Source organism: Pungitius pungitius, chromosome 13 (genome assembly GCF_949316345.1).
Source record: "Pungitius pungitius chromosome 13, fPunPun2.1, whole genome shotgun sequence".
In the NCBI taxonomy this organism is placed as follows: Eukaryota; Metazoa; Chordata; class Actinopteri; order Perciformes; family Gasterosteidae; genus Pungitius; species Pungitius pungitius.
This window is the reverse complement of record NC_084912.1, coordinates 3,848,911-3,865,980: the sequence shown is the minus strand read 5'-3', so window position 1 is coordinate 3,865,980 and position 17,070 is coordinate 3,848,911. Positions and strand designations below refer to the sequence as shown.

The 17,070-nt window shown below is 49.1% G+C and overlaps 2 protein-coding genes across 43 annotated transcripts in view; one reads left to right on the top strand and one right to left on the bottom strand.

Annotated features, from left to right (window-relative positions):
• Positions 1–3,733, top strand: part of ccdc88ab (coiled-coil domain containing 88Ab) — a 48,194-nt gene extending 44,461 nt beyond the window's left edge. For 2 of the 6 annotated variants that reach the window (XM_062566515.1, XM_037465734.2), the window contains one exon: positions 167–2,010. In XM_062566515.1, coding sequence (XP_062422499.1) covers positions 167–1,045 — 879 coding nt within the window. In that variant the 3' untranslated portion in view covers positions 1,046–2,010. Of the gene's footprint in view, positions 1–166; positions 2,011–2,085; positions 2,205–2,831 lie in introns of those variants that run through there. The other 4 variants (XM_037465732.2, XM_037465733.2, XR_005119948.2 and 1 more) reach the window with 3 other exon arrangements.
• A 1,487-nt stretch (positions 3,734–5,220) lies between these two features.
• The window catches only part of camk2g2 (calcium/calmodulin-dependent protein kinase (CaM kinase) II gamma 2), a 33,719-nt gene continuing 21,869 nt past the window's right edge, over positions 5,221–17,070 (bottom strand). Inside the window, exons 13-23 of one of the 37 annotated variants that reach the window (XM_062566516.1) lie at positions 16,788–16,847; positions 14,680–14,720; positions 14,033–14,065; positions 12,042–12,119; positions 10,906–10,950; positions 10,103–10,148; positions 8,743–8,847; positions 7,893–7,968; positions 7,715–7,809; positions 7,365–7,616; positions 5,221–6,770 (exon numbers count right to left, since the gene is read on the bottom strand). In XM_062566516.1, coding sequence (XP_062422500.1) covers positions 7,384–7,616; positions 7,715–7,809; positions 7,893–7,968; positions 8,743–8,847; positions 10,103–10,148; positions 10,906–10,950; positions 12,042–12,119; positions 14,033–14,065; positions 14,680–14,720; positions 16,788–16,847 — 812 coding nt within the window. In that variant the 3' untranslated portion in view covers positions 5,221–6,770; positions 7,365–7,383. Of the gene's footprint in view, positions 6,771–7,364; positions 7,617–7,714; positions 7,810–7,892; positions 7,969–8,742; positions 8,848–9,171; positions 9,283–10,093; positions 10,149–10,905; positions 10,951–12,041; positions 12,120–14,032; positions 14,066–14,679; positions 14,721–16,787; positions 16,848–17,070 lie in introns of all 37 variants that reach the window. The other 36 variants (XM_037465766.2, XM_037465738.2, XM_037465739.2 and 33 more) reach the window with 36 other exon arrangements.

The following is a 17,070-nucleotide window of genomic DNA, read 5'->3' as shown; positions in this document are numbered from 1 at the left end:
AACGTTTTAATCATTTAAAAGATGCCGTCCTGATAAATAACGAAAAGGATAAAAATGCCCTTATATGGAAGGGTTCCTCTGAGATGGTGTTGAAACACTTGTATATAGAATATATTGCAGCTCGAACCGGGGGGGCTGAAGCTGACCCTGTTTTCCCCGTCTTCAGTCTGGCAGTCAGGAGAACCTCACCGCGGACTCTCCTCGCCTCTCCACCTCCTCCGAGCGCGCGCCCAAAGAGCGCCCAAAGAGCCGAGGCATACTGCGCTCCTCCAGCGGGAAGGCGGCGCCGGTCGCCTCGGACCGCCCGCCCCGGGTCGCCGGGCAACCGGGTCGCCCCACCCTGCGCAAGGCGGAGAGCACCCGCGTCCGGGGCTCGGCGCCGGTCCGCCCGGGCCTGTCGTCGCAGGGCAAAGCCACGTCGGTGTCGGGGCGCCTGGACCTGGCCTCGTCCACGCTGCCCCGCGCCAGCAGCGTCATCTCCACCGCCGAGGGCACCACGCGGCGCACCAGCATCCACGACCTGCTCTCCAAGGACCACCGCCACCCGGTGTCCGTCGACGCGGCTCCTCCCCCCGCCGCCGCCGCCGCCGCCAAGGCCGGGGGGCGCCCCCAGCCGACACCCAGTGAGTACCGCCCCGGCAGCGCCGACCTAAAGGGACCCCTTACCGCCGCCGCCCCCCTGCCAAAGTCACTCAGCCTGCCCTGCCGTAGCTCGGAGGATCCAGACCTCTCCACCCTGGAGTCCTTCCTGGGCCCCTCCTTCACCGCCGAGTCCGTCTTCATGGACTCCATCTTTAGTGAGTCGCTGGGCAAACACCACCCCTTCCTGTCTCTGAACCCCACCCTAGTCAGCAACATCAGCGGGCCTCCGGTCACAAATAAAACACACACCCCTCCTCCTCCTAAAACCCCAAACCAGGATGCTTTCAGCCAATCAAACGGCCCGGCCAGCGGGGGCGCCGATCCGGGTTGTGTGAATAACGAGGACGAGTCCCTGAGCCCAGAGGACAAGCAGTCCCTGTGGTACGAGTACGGCTGTGTGTGAGTGACGGGTCGGGTTCTGGCTCGCCGGTACCAAACCCTGCCCTAAAGGAGGAGGAACTCCTCTGCATGTATTTATTGGAGCACTGTCGCTCCGCGTGGTGCATTTGTTTGGTGCTTTTCTGTTTGTCACGGTGCCGATTGGTGGATTCCTTTTTGGTTTTTCCTTGTTTTGCTTTGTTCTTCCTCCTGAGGCGGTACTTTGATGAATGTTTCTTTCATCCGTCGGCCATGTTTTTTTTTGTTTTGTTTCCTCATCATGTCTACACTAACACTACACTATTATCTGCAGCTCTCTGGGGCCGTTGTGTCACAGTATTTCTGTCTGTGGCTTCAAACAGTGAGCGGCGATAATGGAGGATCCATTCAAACAAAAACCTGGTTTCTGGGTGACTGGGTGTCTTTTTCACTGCCTCTTTAACTCTGTTGCATCACCCACTAAAGCTGCATGACTTTGTTCTGTCCGACTTGAACCTCTCATTTTGATTGCTGTGATCAAAATGGATGTCATGGTGACCTTTTGTTTTGTTTGTTTAGACGTGGCGTGTTTCTGTACATTTGACACCTTTTTGTATGTGTTTTTTTTAATATATTACTATTATTAATAATGGCACGCTGGAGACAAAATGATGAAGCTTCGTTCCTGAAATAATCTCATGGTAGAAGGTGGAGAACGACGTGGCCAATAACCACATTTTAGTCTTAGAGTTTATGAAACAGGAAGTCAAGACTGTAATCACAGTTTTAATTAGTCAGATTGTTTTGGGAATGAAGCCAACATCATTACCTTTGGTATCTGGACCTTTTTTTTGTTTTTATTTGAGCATCCCGACGAGAACAGCTGATATCTGATTATGTATTTGAGACTGGCGGACTGTTGTAATCATTAAGTTATGATCAAAGACGAGCGCAGCTGATGTGCCGATACTCCTGGAACCCCCACCCCCCTCCATCCTTATTTATTTCTGCCTCTGTTTGAAGTTGCTTTAATGTATTTGTGTAGCTGTGAGGTGGACGGATGTAATCATTGCCTTTGTCCTACAGATGTGGAGGGCAGAAAGTCAAAAAGCAGGAGCGGGGAGCCGCAGCAAAGCTGCTAAGCCCCGCCCCCCAACACCCCCCCCCCCCCCCTCGTCTGTCCGCTTCAATGCTGCGAGCGCGTGGTGAGTGAGTGCTGCTCCAGGAGGGGCGGGGCGCGGGGGGGGGGGGGTGGTGGTTCGGTCTCGTCTCCAACGGGAACCTAAAACATGGTGAACAGATGTCGTCCATGCTGCCATGCACTTGCTTCCCCCCCCCCCCCCCCCTCGCCACTCCCTCCTCCCCCCCAGTCCTGTCCGTCGCTCCACCGTCCCTGCGGTGCCAATCGCCTGTTCCCGGAGCCCAATGGGAGCATGGCATATGGGTGGGTTAGCCATGTTGCTCCCGGTGGATGAACCCTTGCTTGTGTGTGCCCCCCCCACTCAACAAAAACTTGTTGCGAGTTGTGTGAAGACTCCCCACGTCCCTCCTCCATGACGCGTTGCTGCCTGAAGGTGACCGATTGTTCCCTTGGCTGCTGTCGGGCTGCTGCATGGCTTCAGTGTGCCCCCCCCCCCACCCCCCTTCTCTTTTCCCCCTTGACAATGCATGTAGATCCAGGCTGGCTGCTTCCCTCCGTCTCCTCGGCTACATCACTGTCACCTGATACGACTTCTGACTTTAAATCTCTCTTCCTTCAACGTCTCCTCTCTCTAATCTGTGTGTTTCTTCTCCTACTCTCCTCACTCCTCTGCGCCGGCCTGGGACTCAAGAGAGAAAGGTGGCCTTGGAGCTGTGTGTCTGAAGCCTAGTAGAGTAAATCTGCTGAGACCGTCTACAGTGAGAAAAGATTGTATCGCCCCCCCCCCCCCCCCCACCACAGTTTTCCTTTTTCTTCCCTTCAGTAGAGAAACGTGGCTTCTTTCTCTGTTTTTGCTTTTCTTCCTTGAATCAAGGAAAACCGAACAATCCTAGAAAAGGTTGATGGTGGTGTTTATTTTTGTTGTTGTTGTCGTTGTGTGCTATGAAGACTAAAGCACTGCCAGAAGAGGTCGACTTTCGTTTGGGAAAAAACAAAACAACAAAAAGCGTAACCATGGTTGCAGGTCGGCACCAAACATTTCAGACTCTACGCGCTTCGGAACGGATGAGTCCCAATCAGCATGGAGCAATCAATCAATCAACCAATCCCTGCCGCCTCCCCCCTCGTCCCTCGACCAATCAGAGAGGAGGACGACGACGACGACGGCGGCGTCCAGTGGGGATTTGCCAAATGGACTTGGACGTAAAGCCATGAGAGCTGCGTGCGATCGGCGTCCGTCTCCCCCGCCGATCGAGAGCGACGGTTGTGTGAACCGAGAGAGACACACTAATCACGGGAGAGTTCCAGGTCACCTACGGCAGGCTAATGCCACGACACACACACACACACTGTTCATCTTAGCTTATGTCCTATAGCTTTGAATTGATCACTAAACCGCTTCATCTGTCGCTTGCCATCCGGCTCTGGAGAGGAGAATGGCTTCCTGAGATAGGTATAGGTGACCTGTGACCCCCTCCGTGCCGATTTCTGTTGCTGTGTTGAACATGACGGTGATGATGAAACCCTGTGTTTTCCTCCTTTTCCACTTTTTAAATGAACCCTGTTTGATGTAATTAAAATTCATCAAGACTACCACGTGGCTCTTTTGTGTTTCTTATACGCACAGAACGCACTGACTGAAAATATCATTTAGAGGAACAAATAAAACGTTCTTATTTTTTTATGTTACTCTAAAGTGATGCAGGGGAATTATGCTGTCGGTCTGTTGGCTCCACCTGTACACCTTTTTAATAATTAAGTTCTATCGTTTTGTAAGGATTCGGTGGATTTGTCTGGTCTTTGGCGCCTCCCAGAGGAGACCATCAGTACTGCGGTTTGAGCTAATCGAAAAGTTTTATATTGTAAATGAAAAATCCACAGCATAAGAGCGACAATCTTCCTTTTTAATATGAAGCCAAAGTATGTTCTGCTTTTAGCTTTGCCAAATTAAATCAATCACATGCTAAATATGGTTTGCGTCTAATCAATTAAACTTTGGTAACCGCATCCGATCACACACACACATTTTGAACTGCAACTTGAGAGAAACGGACGCCAGTGTTGAAATACTTTCATAAATGCAAACACTTTTTGGTTTTAATGTATGTTTATTAACTGTATGATCATGCAAAAAAATCCAGCATCCAAATGAAACTCAAGAGTATAGACACACGTGGCCCCTCTAGTACAAGGCTACAATGCAATAAAGTTACTTACATACACACTAAGGCTTTTTTCTAATCATTTCTGCATTTTACTGTGAGACATTGCTTGATTTTGATATGATGGAGCCATGTCATCGAGTAACATAGGTTTTTAATTTATCAAGAAAACAGTGACAAATGACCACAAAGTCGACATGCATCTCTCCCCCGTTTGTAGAACTGCATACAAGGTGTTGGTTTTTAACTCCAATGTTTGGTTTGACCTTCTGCCAAATTATTAATTAATATATAACTACAAAAATTGTATACGAAGCAAAACAGTTGTGAATTATCGTCGTAGCAGCAAACAGCCCAAAGTTGACGTGAAGGAGCGCTTTTATTTGGTCACTCGTCCTATTTACACCAGTGTTAAATAGCTGTGACGTTCCAATGGAATTCATTGGCTGAAGCAGGGAGGTCACTCTGTAAATGCAAATATAAACTTAAATGTGACAAAACCTCTAACTGCAGAATATTAATGTATTGCCCCTGAACGTATTGCACAAAAATGTTGAAGCCTTCTTCAGAACTTGAATTGACACCTTTGAAATGATGTAGAAAATGTAAAAATAGATTTTTGTTCATTAATTCCGATTGATAACTAAAAAGGTTAAAAGTCTAAATATTCTAAGTATATAAATCTGAGTGACCTTTAGCCGGAATGTGTGGTGAGCCCTAATATGTGACATATTGTCAAAGGTTGGAGGTGCACGATCCACCTTTTATTCCCTATGTTACACAGATGTGTGTCCTCTTTAAAGGGAGAATCTCACGTGTGAGTTATCAGCCACAGGAGTGTAAAACATGTTATTTTGTCTCAAGATGTCAGTGTGTGTGTGTGTGTGGGGGGGGGGGGGCAAATTGGGACAGTAAAAAATGGTTGTGGCAGTCTCCCAAATTGTTCTTACATTTCTGGCTAAAACAACTATAAAAATAACATCAAAACAGTAATATCCATTACATTTACGACGGACACAAGGACCGGATCCATTGATTGCCATCAGCGAAGGTCCCACAGCCCTCTTCCCATCATGCCCTTTTTTTTTTGTATAATCCTTCAGCTGCATTCCCTTTCTAACATGCTTTTTTTTTTTATAATTCCAAGACTTCACACAGCAAGCCAAGACGGACGACACGCGACATTTTAAGATCACAATCCCAACAAGAGACAGGCATAAGGGTGACATCATCGTTACACAGCGAGCTGCTACCTGGACAGTAATAACAGGGCTTTAAGCGAAGGACGTTGGAGGGTGTAAGAGGCAGGGACGGGGGAGGTAGAGCGGGGGGGAGGGGGGGGCGGAGAGGACCCTGAGGTTGCAGAAAGGACACAACAGCATCGAGTCGAGAGGGTCCAAAAACAGTGCGAGCCGTTGATCAAGCTGCGCGTCAGGCTTGGAGATGTGAGGAGATGTGAGGAGGAGGTGTGAGGAGGAGATGTGAGGAGGAGATGTGAGGAGGAGATGTGGGACGGACAGATGGAGGCTTTCTGCAACCTCAGGATGAGCCCCGGACACATGCTGTGTCTAAAGCTCCAGAGAGGCTTAACCCTAAAAGGCTGGAGCATAGGGACCTGGAATGTGTGTGTGTGTGTGTGTGTGTGTGTGTGTGTGTGTGTGTGCGCGCGCGCGTCCATGCATGCATGCATGGTGTGTGTTGGTATTTACAACTCGGGATCTCAAGGCAAAAAAAAAAAAAAAAAAAAGAAGAATAAAAACAACAACACATGCTTAACTTGCTTCCCTACACCCTAAAATATATAATGTTTCCCCTTTCCTCCTGTATAAACACCTATTTATGCTCATTTCTATCAAACTAAACATCCCCTTTTTGAGTGAGATCCATCCGTTTTCAACTTCCCCTTTGTGCACGGATGCGATTAAAACAAATGTTAAAAATCTGATTGCACGTTGATATTAGTCGCTATAGTTCCCATAAACCCAAATCAAATTAACCCTGTGAAGTGTAAAATAAACGGTAATCTGTTGCTCTCTAGGAAACAAAACATAAAATCACGTGTTTCCTATTTTAGACTTGTTGCCCCCTATACACACACATATACACATATATATGTATGTATCAGTTTTAATACTTTTCCTGACAGTGGACAAAACAAGCGGGAAATAAAGGCCGCGGGCGCCACGGGCCGTCTGCCACGAGGGGCTGACCTCCGGCGGGCCGGACGCCACGTGACTAAGGGTTGGACTGGATCGGTGTGGTCGGTCATTCAGGCGAGCTTTGGAAATAAGCTTCTTATTTTTTTTTTTTGTTTAATTCATAATGCATTTTCCCCCCACTTCTATCTTTTTAAAAAACGGTTTCCTTTTTTTTGCAACTTTTCCAAGCAGCTTCTTCCGTGTCGTGATCCAGGCACCGATCGGACCACGGAGATGGAAGCTCCAAACAGCTTTAGAGGTCCGGCAAAGCTGGAGAGGAGACGGTGTTGCACTGGTTAGTGGGAGAACTGGTGATGATCAGCGATGGCAGCGACTCAATAGTACTGCATGTTGAAATAAATTCAAATAGTTGAAGAAAAATCATAAAAGTTATGGTATAAAAATAGGAAATGATGAGTTTTTTTTGACATATTGTACTAAGTCTTATAATTAAAGTCATTGTACAGCATGGAAAAGAAAATCATTAAAAAGTTATAGTACATATGAAAATGTCACTATAGCACATTGAAATATATTATAGTACAGTGGTACAGTAGTAATTAAGTGGGGAAAAAGTAGTAATATGTCAGAATAGTTTGACATATTACTATTTTTTTGTAAAAAAATAAACCATAGAATTGAACAATAATATTGTACTTTGTAGTTACAAAACTGTCCAAAAAGTAAAAATAAAAATAGTGTAGTATGTAAGTTTCTTAAAATGAATATGTTCATAAAGGAGTACAGTGAGCTAAAAGTAAAAAAGACAAAAGTCTCAAACTGTACCGCATGAAATAAGTATATTAAAAAAAATCCCCTGCGGTTCGCTCCCCACCAGAGGTGCCCCGTGCCGGTGAGGCCTACCTGGGCCCGTGGAGCCGGTTCACTGCAGGGGGGCGGCCGGCGCTCCCGAGCAGTGGAAGTGCACGTTGAGCCACTTGGCGTCGCGGCGGTGCCACACGCGCGTCTCCTCCGACTGGCAGGAGCGCGGCCGGCCCTGAGCGTCCATGTACTGCGTCAGGCGGATGTACGCGATGCAGGCGGCCTCCTCCCCGATCAGGTGCACGTGGGGGTTGAGGATGGTGGTGTGCACCGGCTTGCTGTTTTTACTCAGCACTGCGCAACCAATGTGAACGAAAGAAGCATGTGTTGTGTTATTGTATATTTATATTATTAGCGTTACGGTCGTCTTAATTCACCACGGAGCAGCTTACGGTTGTCAAAGTAGAACTTGTGGAAGTCCATCCCCTCCACCAGGTTCCCGAGAGCCTCCGGCTCAAAGGAGGTCAGCCCGGGGTCACAGATCCGCCTGTCAGAGGACACACAGACGCACTCGAGCCTTTGTTTCACGGGCGACCTTCGCGTCGTCCGAATCGCGCGCCGCACACTCACGTGTAAGCCTCAAAGTCCCCGTTGTTGATGGCTTCAATCAGCTGCTCCGTCATCTTTATTATCTCCTGTTTGCGAGCTGAGAAGAGAAGAGAAGGAGGAGGAGGAGGAGGAGGAAGAAGACAACGATAAAAGGTTTAAGACCGTCAGGGACCGTTTGGAAGTGGAAGTGGGGGGGTGTGAAGACGCCTCTGACAGTGACATCAGAAGTCACCTTGGACACAACACACCGTCCAAATAAAACACCACATCGGAGAAACAGACAGATGTTTTTCTTTTCACATTTCTTAGTTGGGCCCAAACATCTGGACACGGAGGAGTTGCCCTTCCTCCGATGATGAGTGATAAAAGTTATCAGCCGAGTCAAATAATCACTCTTACTATTGATCACCACGTACGTAACCTGATTTCTTTCAAGATGTTGTTGGATTGTGCCAACAAATGATTGAGAAGAACATTCAATTAAATTGAAATACTCTTCACTTCACTGCGCCCACAAGCACACATCAAAACGTCCTCATCTTAAAAACAATTACTCAAATACAGCAGGAATTCAGAGAATTCAGAGAAGGAGACATAAATTCACACCAATAGGAATTCTTGGCATGATTTGCAAGTTTGCAAAACATCCCGCCAGAAATGCACAAATCTGCATGCGTGACACTCAACATGCAGCCGCGCAGCCTGAGGAGACCTCCACACCGCCATGTGACTCCGTGTTCATCAGCTTCCTGCCGCCAGGCGACGCAGGAAGTCAGAACGCCGGGTATGAACAGCCTTCGCACAAGCACTGCACACCCCCGCCCCTCCCCCCCCCCCCCTCCCCCCTCTCCTCCCACTCCCCGGCACTTACTTCGCCGCAGTTCGCGGCTCACGCCTGCGGGGGGCGCCAGAGCGCACTCTGGTCCGGGACCAGGACCGGGCTGAGGGACGCCGGCAGCCTCCTGCGGGGCAGCGGCTGCAGGGGGTGAGTGGGAGGGGGGGGGGGGGGGAGCGCGGGTCGTCCCAGTGAGATTAAAGTCATGTTCAGCGGCTACGAGGCGGCCATTATGGCCCAAATGGGCTGCAGACACTCAGCGGCTTGTGGGCCACTAGACGGCAGCACAGCAGGAGAGAGGGGAACTCGTGCAGTGAGACGGAAGGAGGAGAGGAGGAGGAGGAGGAGGAGGAGGAGGAGGAGAGGGAGCTTGTGTTGTTGTTTGTTTTTACAGGTCGGGACACAAACGATAAAGCGCCGACACAGCGGAGTCGGGGGAAGAAACCGCTCGCCCTGAAAACTTACAGGCGGGAGGCGGGCAGCAGCAGCGAGGAGGCACGGCGTGGGTCTGCTCCCCAGTGGGGCTGCACTGCTTCACCACTGCACCGTCTGCACCAGAGGACCCACAGGCCGCCACTGGCCACACACACACACACAAACAGACAGACAGAGGCACACCGGCAGTGAGCTCGCATCCCAAATTATCTTGCGTGACTCAGCGACCCGTTCACCGTCAGGAAGGATCGATACCATTCAGGTCCCAGAAAGTAAGGAACCAGCTGGACCAGTAAACCCCACCCAGCAGAGTCCCTCGGGTCACATCCGATCCCCTGAATCACCTTTAAGAAGCTTTAGTCTCAATCGCAAAGGACAAACACACACACACACACACACACGCACACACACACACACACACAGGTCAGCAGCGTGTTCAGCAGCCTCCGTCCTTCAGAGCTCAATCGAACATGACATTCTACTCACTTTGCTTGACTTCGGCTCGTGACATTCTCCTCTAATGAAAGTGTTAATCTCATCCTCACATTGTGCGACATACGTGGCAATAAATGGCTTCTGATTTACGATTAATGAGAACGAGTGCGCTCGGCTTCAGGCAGAGAACCGCCTCTCAGTGGCACGTCGCTGATCATCCACCATGAGATCCAGTGCTGGTAAACCCACAGAAAGCTGCCTTAAGTAACTGGATTAGCTCCCCCCCCCCCCCCCCCCCGGAGGTTTCTCTGTCCTACTTCACTCACTTGCGGACTGTGAATGGGAATCGTGTCCCGCTAATTAAAGGCTTAAGTGGCGCGTGTGACGAAAAAGGTAAATTATTGAGTGTTTACATTTTTACACAGTTGTGAGCTGCTCTGTCCGATCGGGACTTCAAGGCAGTGACAGAACCGGGACAAAAGAGACGTGCGGAGAAGGTGAAAAGTTGGACATGTACCTTTCCTACCTTTCATCTCCTCCTCTTCTGCGTTATTGCAGCTCTCCGTGGAGCCCTGTCAGACAGAGAGGGGGTGAGGGCGAGAGAGAGAGAGAGAGAGAGAGAGATCCATAAAGACAAGTCGTTGTTTTAATGACAACGTGAGGCGGGAGGGGTCGGGGACGCTTCGGACAACCTGCCCGCACGTGGACAAGAGGACAAGGGGACAACGTGACGGACAGACGGACAACTCCCTCCCAGGAGCACAGACCAGCCGGGACGGCAGCGAGGGGGGGGGGGGGGGGGAAGCGCCGAGAGCCGCGCGCACACAGGTGGGGACTAATAGGAAGTGTTATTAAAACTAAAGATAATTGTGTAGCATCACTGGCATCTTAAGCCCTCCTTGTGTTGTTGTTGTTTTTTAAGCCAACACATCAGCACAAGCAGCATGATCGCGCTTTAGTAAGAGGTCTCACCTGAGTCTTTGGAGACAGTTTGCATAGAGACCTAAATATCTATTCGGCATTGAAGGAAGCGAGTGTTGGACGAAATACAAAAGCCTTCTCATGCAAATATTTAAACATTTAAAACATCCTAAATCAACGAAAACAGCTGATGTTTAACCAACTGGGTTCATAAATAAATTGCACTTTTTAAGCAGAACAATATTTTCCACTAAAAGTTCAAACTCAAACTTCATAACGGGGAACTTCCCACTGGGAGTGACCCTCACTGCAAGCTTCCAGATTTGGGGATTCACAGGATTTGACCCTCAACGTGAATCCCTGGGAGGAGGAAGAGGAGGAGGAGGAGGAGGAGGAGGGAGGGCTTACCTTGGTGCCGTCAGCTGGGTTGTGTACAACAGTTGTCTGGGCTTCCTGGGGGGGGGGAGGTAGGAGACACTTTACCATGCAGGGAGGTGAAAAGTGTGGGTGGAGGGTGAGGGGGGGGGGCGGCGACAACACACCGTGACAACACACACACACACACATACAAACACAGCAGCTACGGCACAGAAGCTGAGGCACATTAACGGTGACCAGATGGATGAGTGTGGATGTCGTGGTGCTCATGGTGGAGCCGCTCGGGCTCCGACTGAGGAGGGGGGGGGGGGGCGGGGGAAGTCTGTGATCCAATAGGCCACAGGCGCCGTCCCGTGCGTCCTTAACCTCGACCCCACCGAGCGGCGGGAACACTCGGCACAAAGCGGCCCAGCGGCGAGCCGCTCTCCCGATGCACCAACCGACCGCGGCGCAAACAGCCGGCAGCTACACAACAGTGGCAACATGCGGCCCCTTTTGAAGACATGTGGGACAGACTGGACAATTTTAACCAATCGGTGGCTTTGATGCCGTTGTTATGTTATGTTTTTTAAAGCATTTTTATACATGAACACAGGGGCTGAATCCTCACACTGTTGTGCTGTTCTCTCTGTGGCCCGTCCACTCCAGCTCCTGTTTCAACCAGAGGTCCTCGTCATTTCCAATTTCCAAAATACGTGTTCGTATTCGTGCAGGAGAGGCCAAATCTAAACAGGTCGACACCTGAAACCTGTTCTTCTTAGAGAGCAAACCGTCACCCAGGAGTCACCCAGGAAACGGCCGAGCGGAACACGATTCAAGTGTCTACTGTTGTGCGACCAAATGAAAGCCATTTGTCTACCTGTCAGCGCACTGCGTGAATGTATACACACACACACACAGACACGCACGAGTGTGTGCACGGGACGTCTGGGTAAAACACGAGCCGGGGGGGGGACGACACTCTGAGGTACCAAAGCAGTCGTTCAATTTTAAAGTCAGGACGAGGTGAAAACAAACAGATTTCCCTTCGCACGGGGTGTGACACAAAAAGACGAGAAGCACACCGAACCAGACATTAAAAAAAGATGAAAACGATTAAATGATGCAGTTAAAAAAAGAAAAGAAACAAAAAGCAATGTGAGAGAAACCAAATAGAGATGAGGTACCATTGGTGCTGAGGATGACATGCTGCTGTCTTTGGTGCTGCTGCTGCTTACTACACTGTTTTTACCGTTTCCCTGCGACTGGGGCAAAGAGAAACACAACACAGAATGACTCCCACTGGGCCGCGGCCATCGGCCAGAAGCTCCCTGGGAACCTCGGGTAAGACGCGCGCCAACAGGAGCGCCGCCCGCATTGCGCGTGCGGGACGTGACGAGGTGCGGTGCAACGCGCGCTCATTTGGGTCCCTGCATCAGTCGTCTGAACCCCGGCTTCAAAAAAGAGGGGCGGTGGTTGTGTTCTCCTTTTGTCTTGTGTGCATTTAGCGGGGAGTAGCGGGGGGGAGAAACTAGCAGAAGGAGATTTAAGTCCTGCTTCAAAAGCGCTACGTGCAGCGACTGTCTTAAAGGACTCATTTCGCTGCTGTGAGGTGGCGCGTCGAGCTCTCTGAGCGTCCCCGGTGTCTTCCTGCAGTTGCCGTCTTACAACTTTTGCAGACATTTTACCACATTGAAAGAAAAGTCAAAATACAGAACAGTTAATTCAGCACATGCATTTCTACAGCAGATAGGATTTGAAGTATTTTCCCAGCACAGGTAAACTATTTCTGGCAGAAGCACAGCCAAAAGATGCGTAACCGAGTCAGAAACTTGTTTTTAGAATAACGGTTACCAGTTCAGGTCTGTGCATGCAGTGAAGGGCCTTGATGTCAGGTTCTTTCCCATAATAATAATAATAATAAAGCTTGATTGCAAGTTCACCCTAACCCTCACCCCTGCTACACGGCATATACAACATATGTTTTAATTAGACTGAAACATGAGTTCATTGGCTGTACTCCTGGGAAATAATTTGATTGGATGGAAGACATGACGCGTCGGCACATTGGACGGTATTGAGATGCATTTACAAACGGGTAGAAGTAATGTGCTGCGGTGATTTCTGTCATTCATGCAAACAGAAAGTACCTCACACGCACAATAGTTATAATAAATTGTTTACGGATAAACTGTTTACTGGTCATGGTTCGCATTGGTTTTTTGGAGAACTAAATCCCAGAGAATAGATCCCTCAAACTATAATGTTTGTCTGGTTTTGTTGGATTCTGCAAGAACAAAAAGGTTCAGCTGCACAACAGAGAGAAGTGGACAAGAGAGCACACAGTTTGAGCTGGAAGGAGAACAAGGAGCTTCTCAGCATCCCAACAATAAAGTCATAAAGAGGTGGACGAATGAGAAATAAAAGCTTGAAAGCAAAGCCCCGGGAGGTGTTTCAGCGCTTTGTTTCTAACACTTTGAGTATCTCAACAAGGCATATCTTCTGAGAGAAAATTAAACGTGCAACACTGAGACCGACGCGACACATGTGCAGTGAACATCTGCATCGTGAAGCTACCGTGTGACTTGTTTTTTTTTTCTTTGACATTTTGTGTCGCGGTTAGAGGCCTCAGGACGTAAAATGTTCCTGGTTTGACGGAGAATCTTCTTCCGCCCTTTTTTCAGTATTTATTGACTGGCACATATTGAAACTTGGGGACTATTCAGTATTATTTCAGAGCTTTTCCCCAAATTTTTAAATGTAACATTTAAAACGGTTTTGGCTCCTTTTGTTGCACGAAAAATGACGTGCATTGTATTATGTGTATTATCTAAAACAAAACTAATCAAAAAGATAAAAATGCAGAGCTGTTGGTAAGTTGGAATGGGGTGAGGGAGTGTGTGTCTGTGAGTGTGTGTCTGTCGGTGTGTGTCTGTGTGCGTTTTGTCGGGCGCTGCGATGGTTTTGGTGGCGCTGATGTGGCAGAAGGGGGATGCAGGGATGTCGGATGGAGCTAGGAAAGCCGCCCAGAAGGGGAAAAGAAGAAGCAGATGACACGGAGAGGAGGGGAGGGGGCACTGGGGGGGGGGGGGGGGGGGGGGGGGGATAAAGGCCTCCGAAGGACCCAGAGAAACAGAGAATGAAAAATGAACAACAGAAACGACAGAGCCGATCTCACCATCAAACAAACACTGGAGCTGGACTTCCTTTTCTGACAGACAGCCGTGGAAAAGAGGGGGGAAAGGATAAGGGGTAACCGGGAAACAAGAAACTCGTCAAAATAGTGAAAAAAGTGAGGCCCCCCCCCCGATTGACGCCAGAAAGCCAGAAGAAACAAAAAAAAACAGCCGCACGAGCTCACAGAGGAACAAAGGTGAGCCGAAGGGTCACTAAAGTCAATGCTGAGACGAATGTGGAAAGCATTGGACGTGGAGGTCATTTGTGGGACGTATTGGGGATTTAGTTGTTGTTCCAAGTGACTTTATGTAATGAGAACTTTATTTTGTCCCTGGTCGATCATGGCGCTTCACTGCAGCATCGACGCTGACCGCGGATTTAAAAAAAAAAAACACACAAAAGCGGCGTTTGTTTGAATCGCTGCGAATCAAAGAAAACAAAAGAAATGTCGTTGTGTCCCTTACTTTCACATTAAATATTACATCTGAATTCACCATTATATTCCTATCAATCCTTTTTTTTTTTTTTAACTGAGCACCACAGCAGGAAGACAAACCTAAACGAGAAGAACATAATGCATTTCCCCCGTGTTCATAATGTCAGAGATACGTGCCACGTACAGAGAGAAGTGAATAAAAGAAGACTTACCTTCACGCCATCCGACTTTTTGTTTAGTAAGGATTTGCATGCTGAAAGAGAGAGACAAAACAGTGAGGACATCTGAGGACAGAGTTCACTCTGTCAGAGACAAACGAGGGACTGAGAAAAGTTTCCACCACCACATTCTAAACGACTGAGAATTGTAAGAAATTCTGACAACAAAATGTTTTTTTAAGTCACTTAAGTACAACAAAAACTTATTATGAGCGTGTCAAAAATGATGAAAAATGAAAATATAGAAAGTTATCTCACAATCCTGATTTACCACATGTAGCTTTTTCCCTGAATTAATTTGTTTTCCTCTTTGTGACACACATTTTAAGTGCTGATTTTAAAGCATAAAAAGAAATGGTGGGTGGTGGGGTGAATTCAGCATTCATACAATCAACATTTTTGGGAGCAGTCAGAGCATAAACAAAAAGGTAAAACATAAAAAGTCGCCCCTTTTTCCCCCCAAAAAACCTTTTCACCACCACACAACTGAATAAAAGGTCCACAAGCGTGCACACAAACATAAAAATAAGCACCCACAAAGCGTTGTACGAACACCGATGATCCTCCCTTACCTTCGTTTACAAAGCAGGGAGGAGGGCGATGAAGAAGGCGAGAAAACAGTATTTAGCATCCGCGCCTCAACGTCTGACCTCACAACAAATGTCACAGCGCCCTTTAAATGGCCGTCACAGAGTCATTGTGGGTTCATGCGGCGACGCCGGCTTTGAAACATGCAGCATCCACCTCAAAGCCCCCCTTCCCCCCCCCCCCCCCCCCCCCCCCACTAAGAAGGAGCCGGCGAACGCTTTCGCAAGTGGCAAAAAAAAAAAATGCAATCGAACCCCGATTCCTTTAAACGTGTTCGGTATGCTTCGTTCAAACCGGCCTGAGACACTGTATATACTGTGTGTTTAAGTGTCTCCCAAACTACACTTTGGGTAAAGTAATGTCTTTAATCAGCCCAAAGGGCAAATAATTGTTTTTTTTAATTCACAGTAAATTTGACCATACCACCGAATTAACATCATCTTACTGCTACAGAAGTAACGTAAAAGGTGAAATCAGTTCGAATCAACGCAAATAGCAAAAATCACCTATTCTTCATTTAACTTTTTAACATTTCTGCACCACTGATCAGATTTGTCACCTCCTCATATCCATCATCAGTCTGGCCTCAGAGATACGACCACATGATGGTACACAGACCATACATTTCATTTCTGTCACTCCAGTCCACAAGCAAAAACATTTCTTTTTTTTTTTTTTTTCTTTTTTTTTTTACTGACGCAAAAAAAACCAATTGGACTCAGCCCTTTATAAAGTAAACGTTCCAAGGGGGAGGAGGCTCCTGGCGCTGTTGGGGGATCGTACGCGGCTCGCAGGCACACTGACGCCTTCAGGCTCTCGACGCGGTACGAATACAGCAGAGCAGGCAGGAGAAAACCAAACAACAACAAAAAAGGACACTGTGCATTCTGTTGGTACAGCTTCCCATGCACGGTTCTCGCATTCTGTGCTGCACTCGCGAACATGCGCCGCTGGCTGGCTGGCTGCTGCCGACCCGGCATCGCCCCCCCCCACCCCCCCGAGCGCCGGCGGCACAAACCCACGCAAAGGCGAGAGGGTTCAAACGTTTACGCCGCGGAGGAAAAGACGAAAAAGGACCTCGCAGGCGGCGCAGCGTGAACCGAACCTTTGCCAGGTGGCAGCCACGGCGACTTGGGGGGGGGCGCGAGAGGGTCATGCCGGGTGTCAGTTAAGTGGCCCGCTAAGCACCACGTGGGAAAATTAAACAGCCGGACCACGAGAGGGAGGGGGGGTGGGGGGGGGGGGTGGCTCCGTGTATTCAAGCACCGGGACACGCAGCAGCAGGGCTCCAAGGTCGAGTGGCTGAGCTTTGCATGGTTCTGTGTGTGTGTGTGCGATGCCGCGGGCCACCGTTCCCAAAGTGGCAGATGAGTGCGCAGGCAGCAGACAGCAGGGTGGAGGGTGGGGGGGGGGGGGGGTGTCCAAGCAGCCCGGCCCAACATGCCAAAAGCCCGCCGCGACGCGCAAAGCTGGCAGCGCCCCGACTCCGACAGCCCCTCCTCAAGCAGACGTACCTTCCTGTGCCATTGAGGCCGTGCTGGTGGTGGCGGCAGGGCTGGTATGCTGCCGTCCCACTATTGGACAGAGAGGGATTCAATGTGGGGTGGGGTGGGGGTGGGTGGGGGGGGGGGGGCACAGGTGGGTCGAGAGCCCTCGCTGGAGCCTGATCAACTTTTTAAGAGAAGAACGAGGGGTTTCCCCGCAAACCGTTTGGGTCACACTGAGCTCTAATTCCTTTTTTTTTTTTTAAATGGATCAGATCTTTTCTTATGGGCTCATGTGACGGCCTTCGAGGGG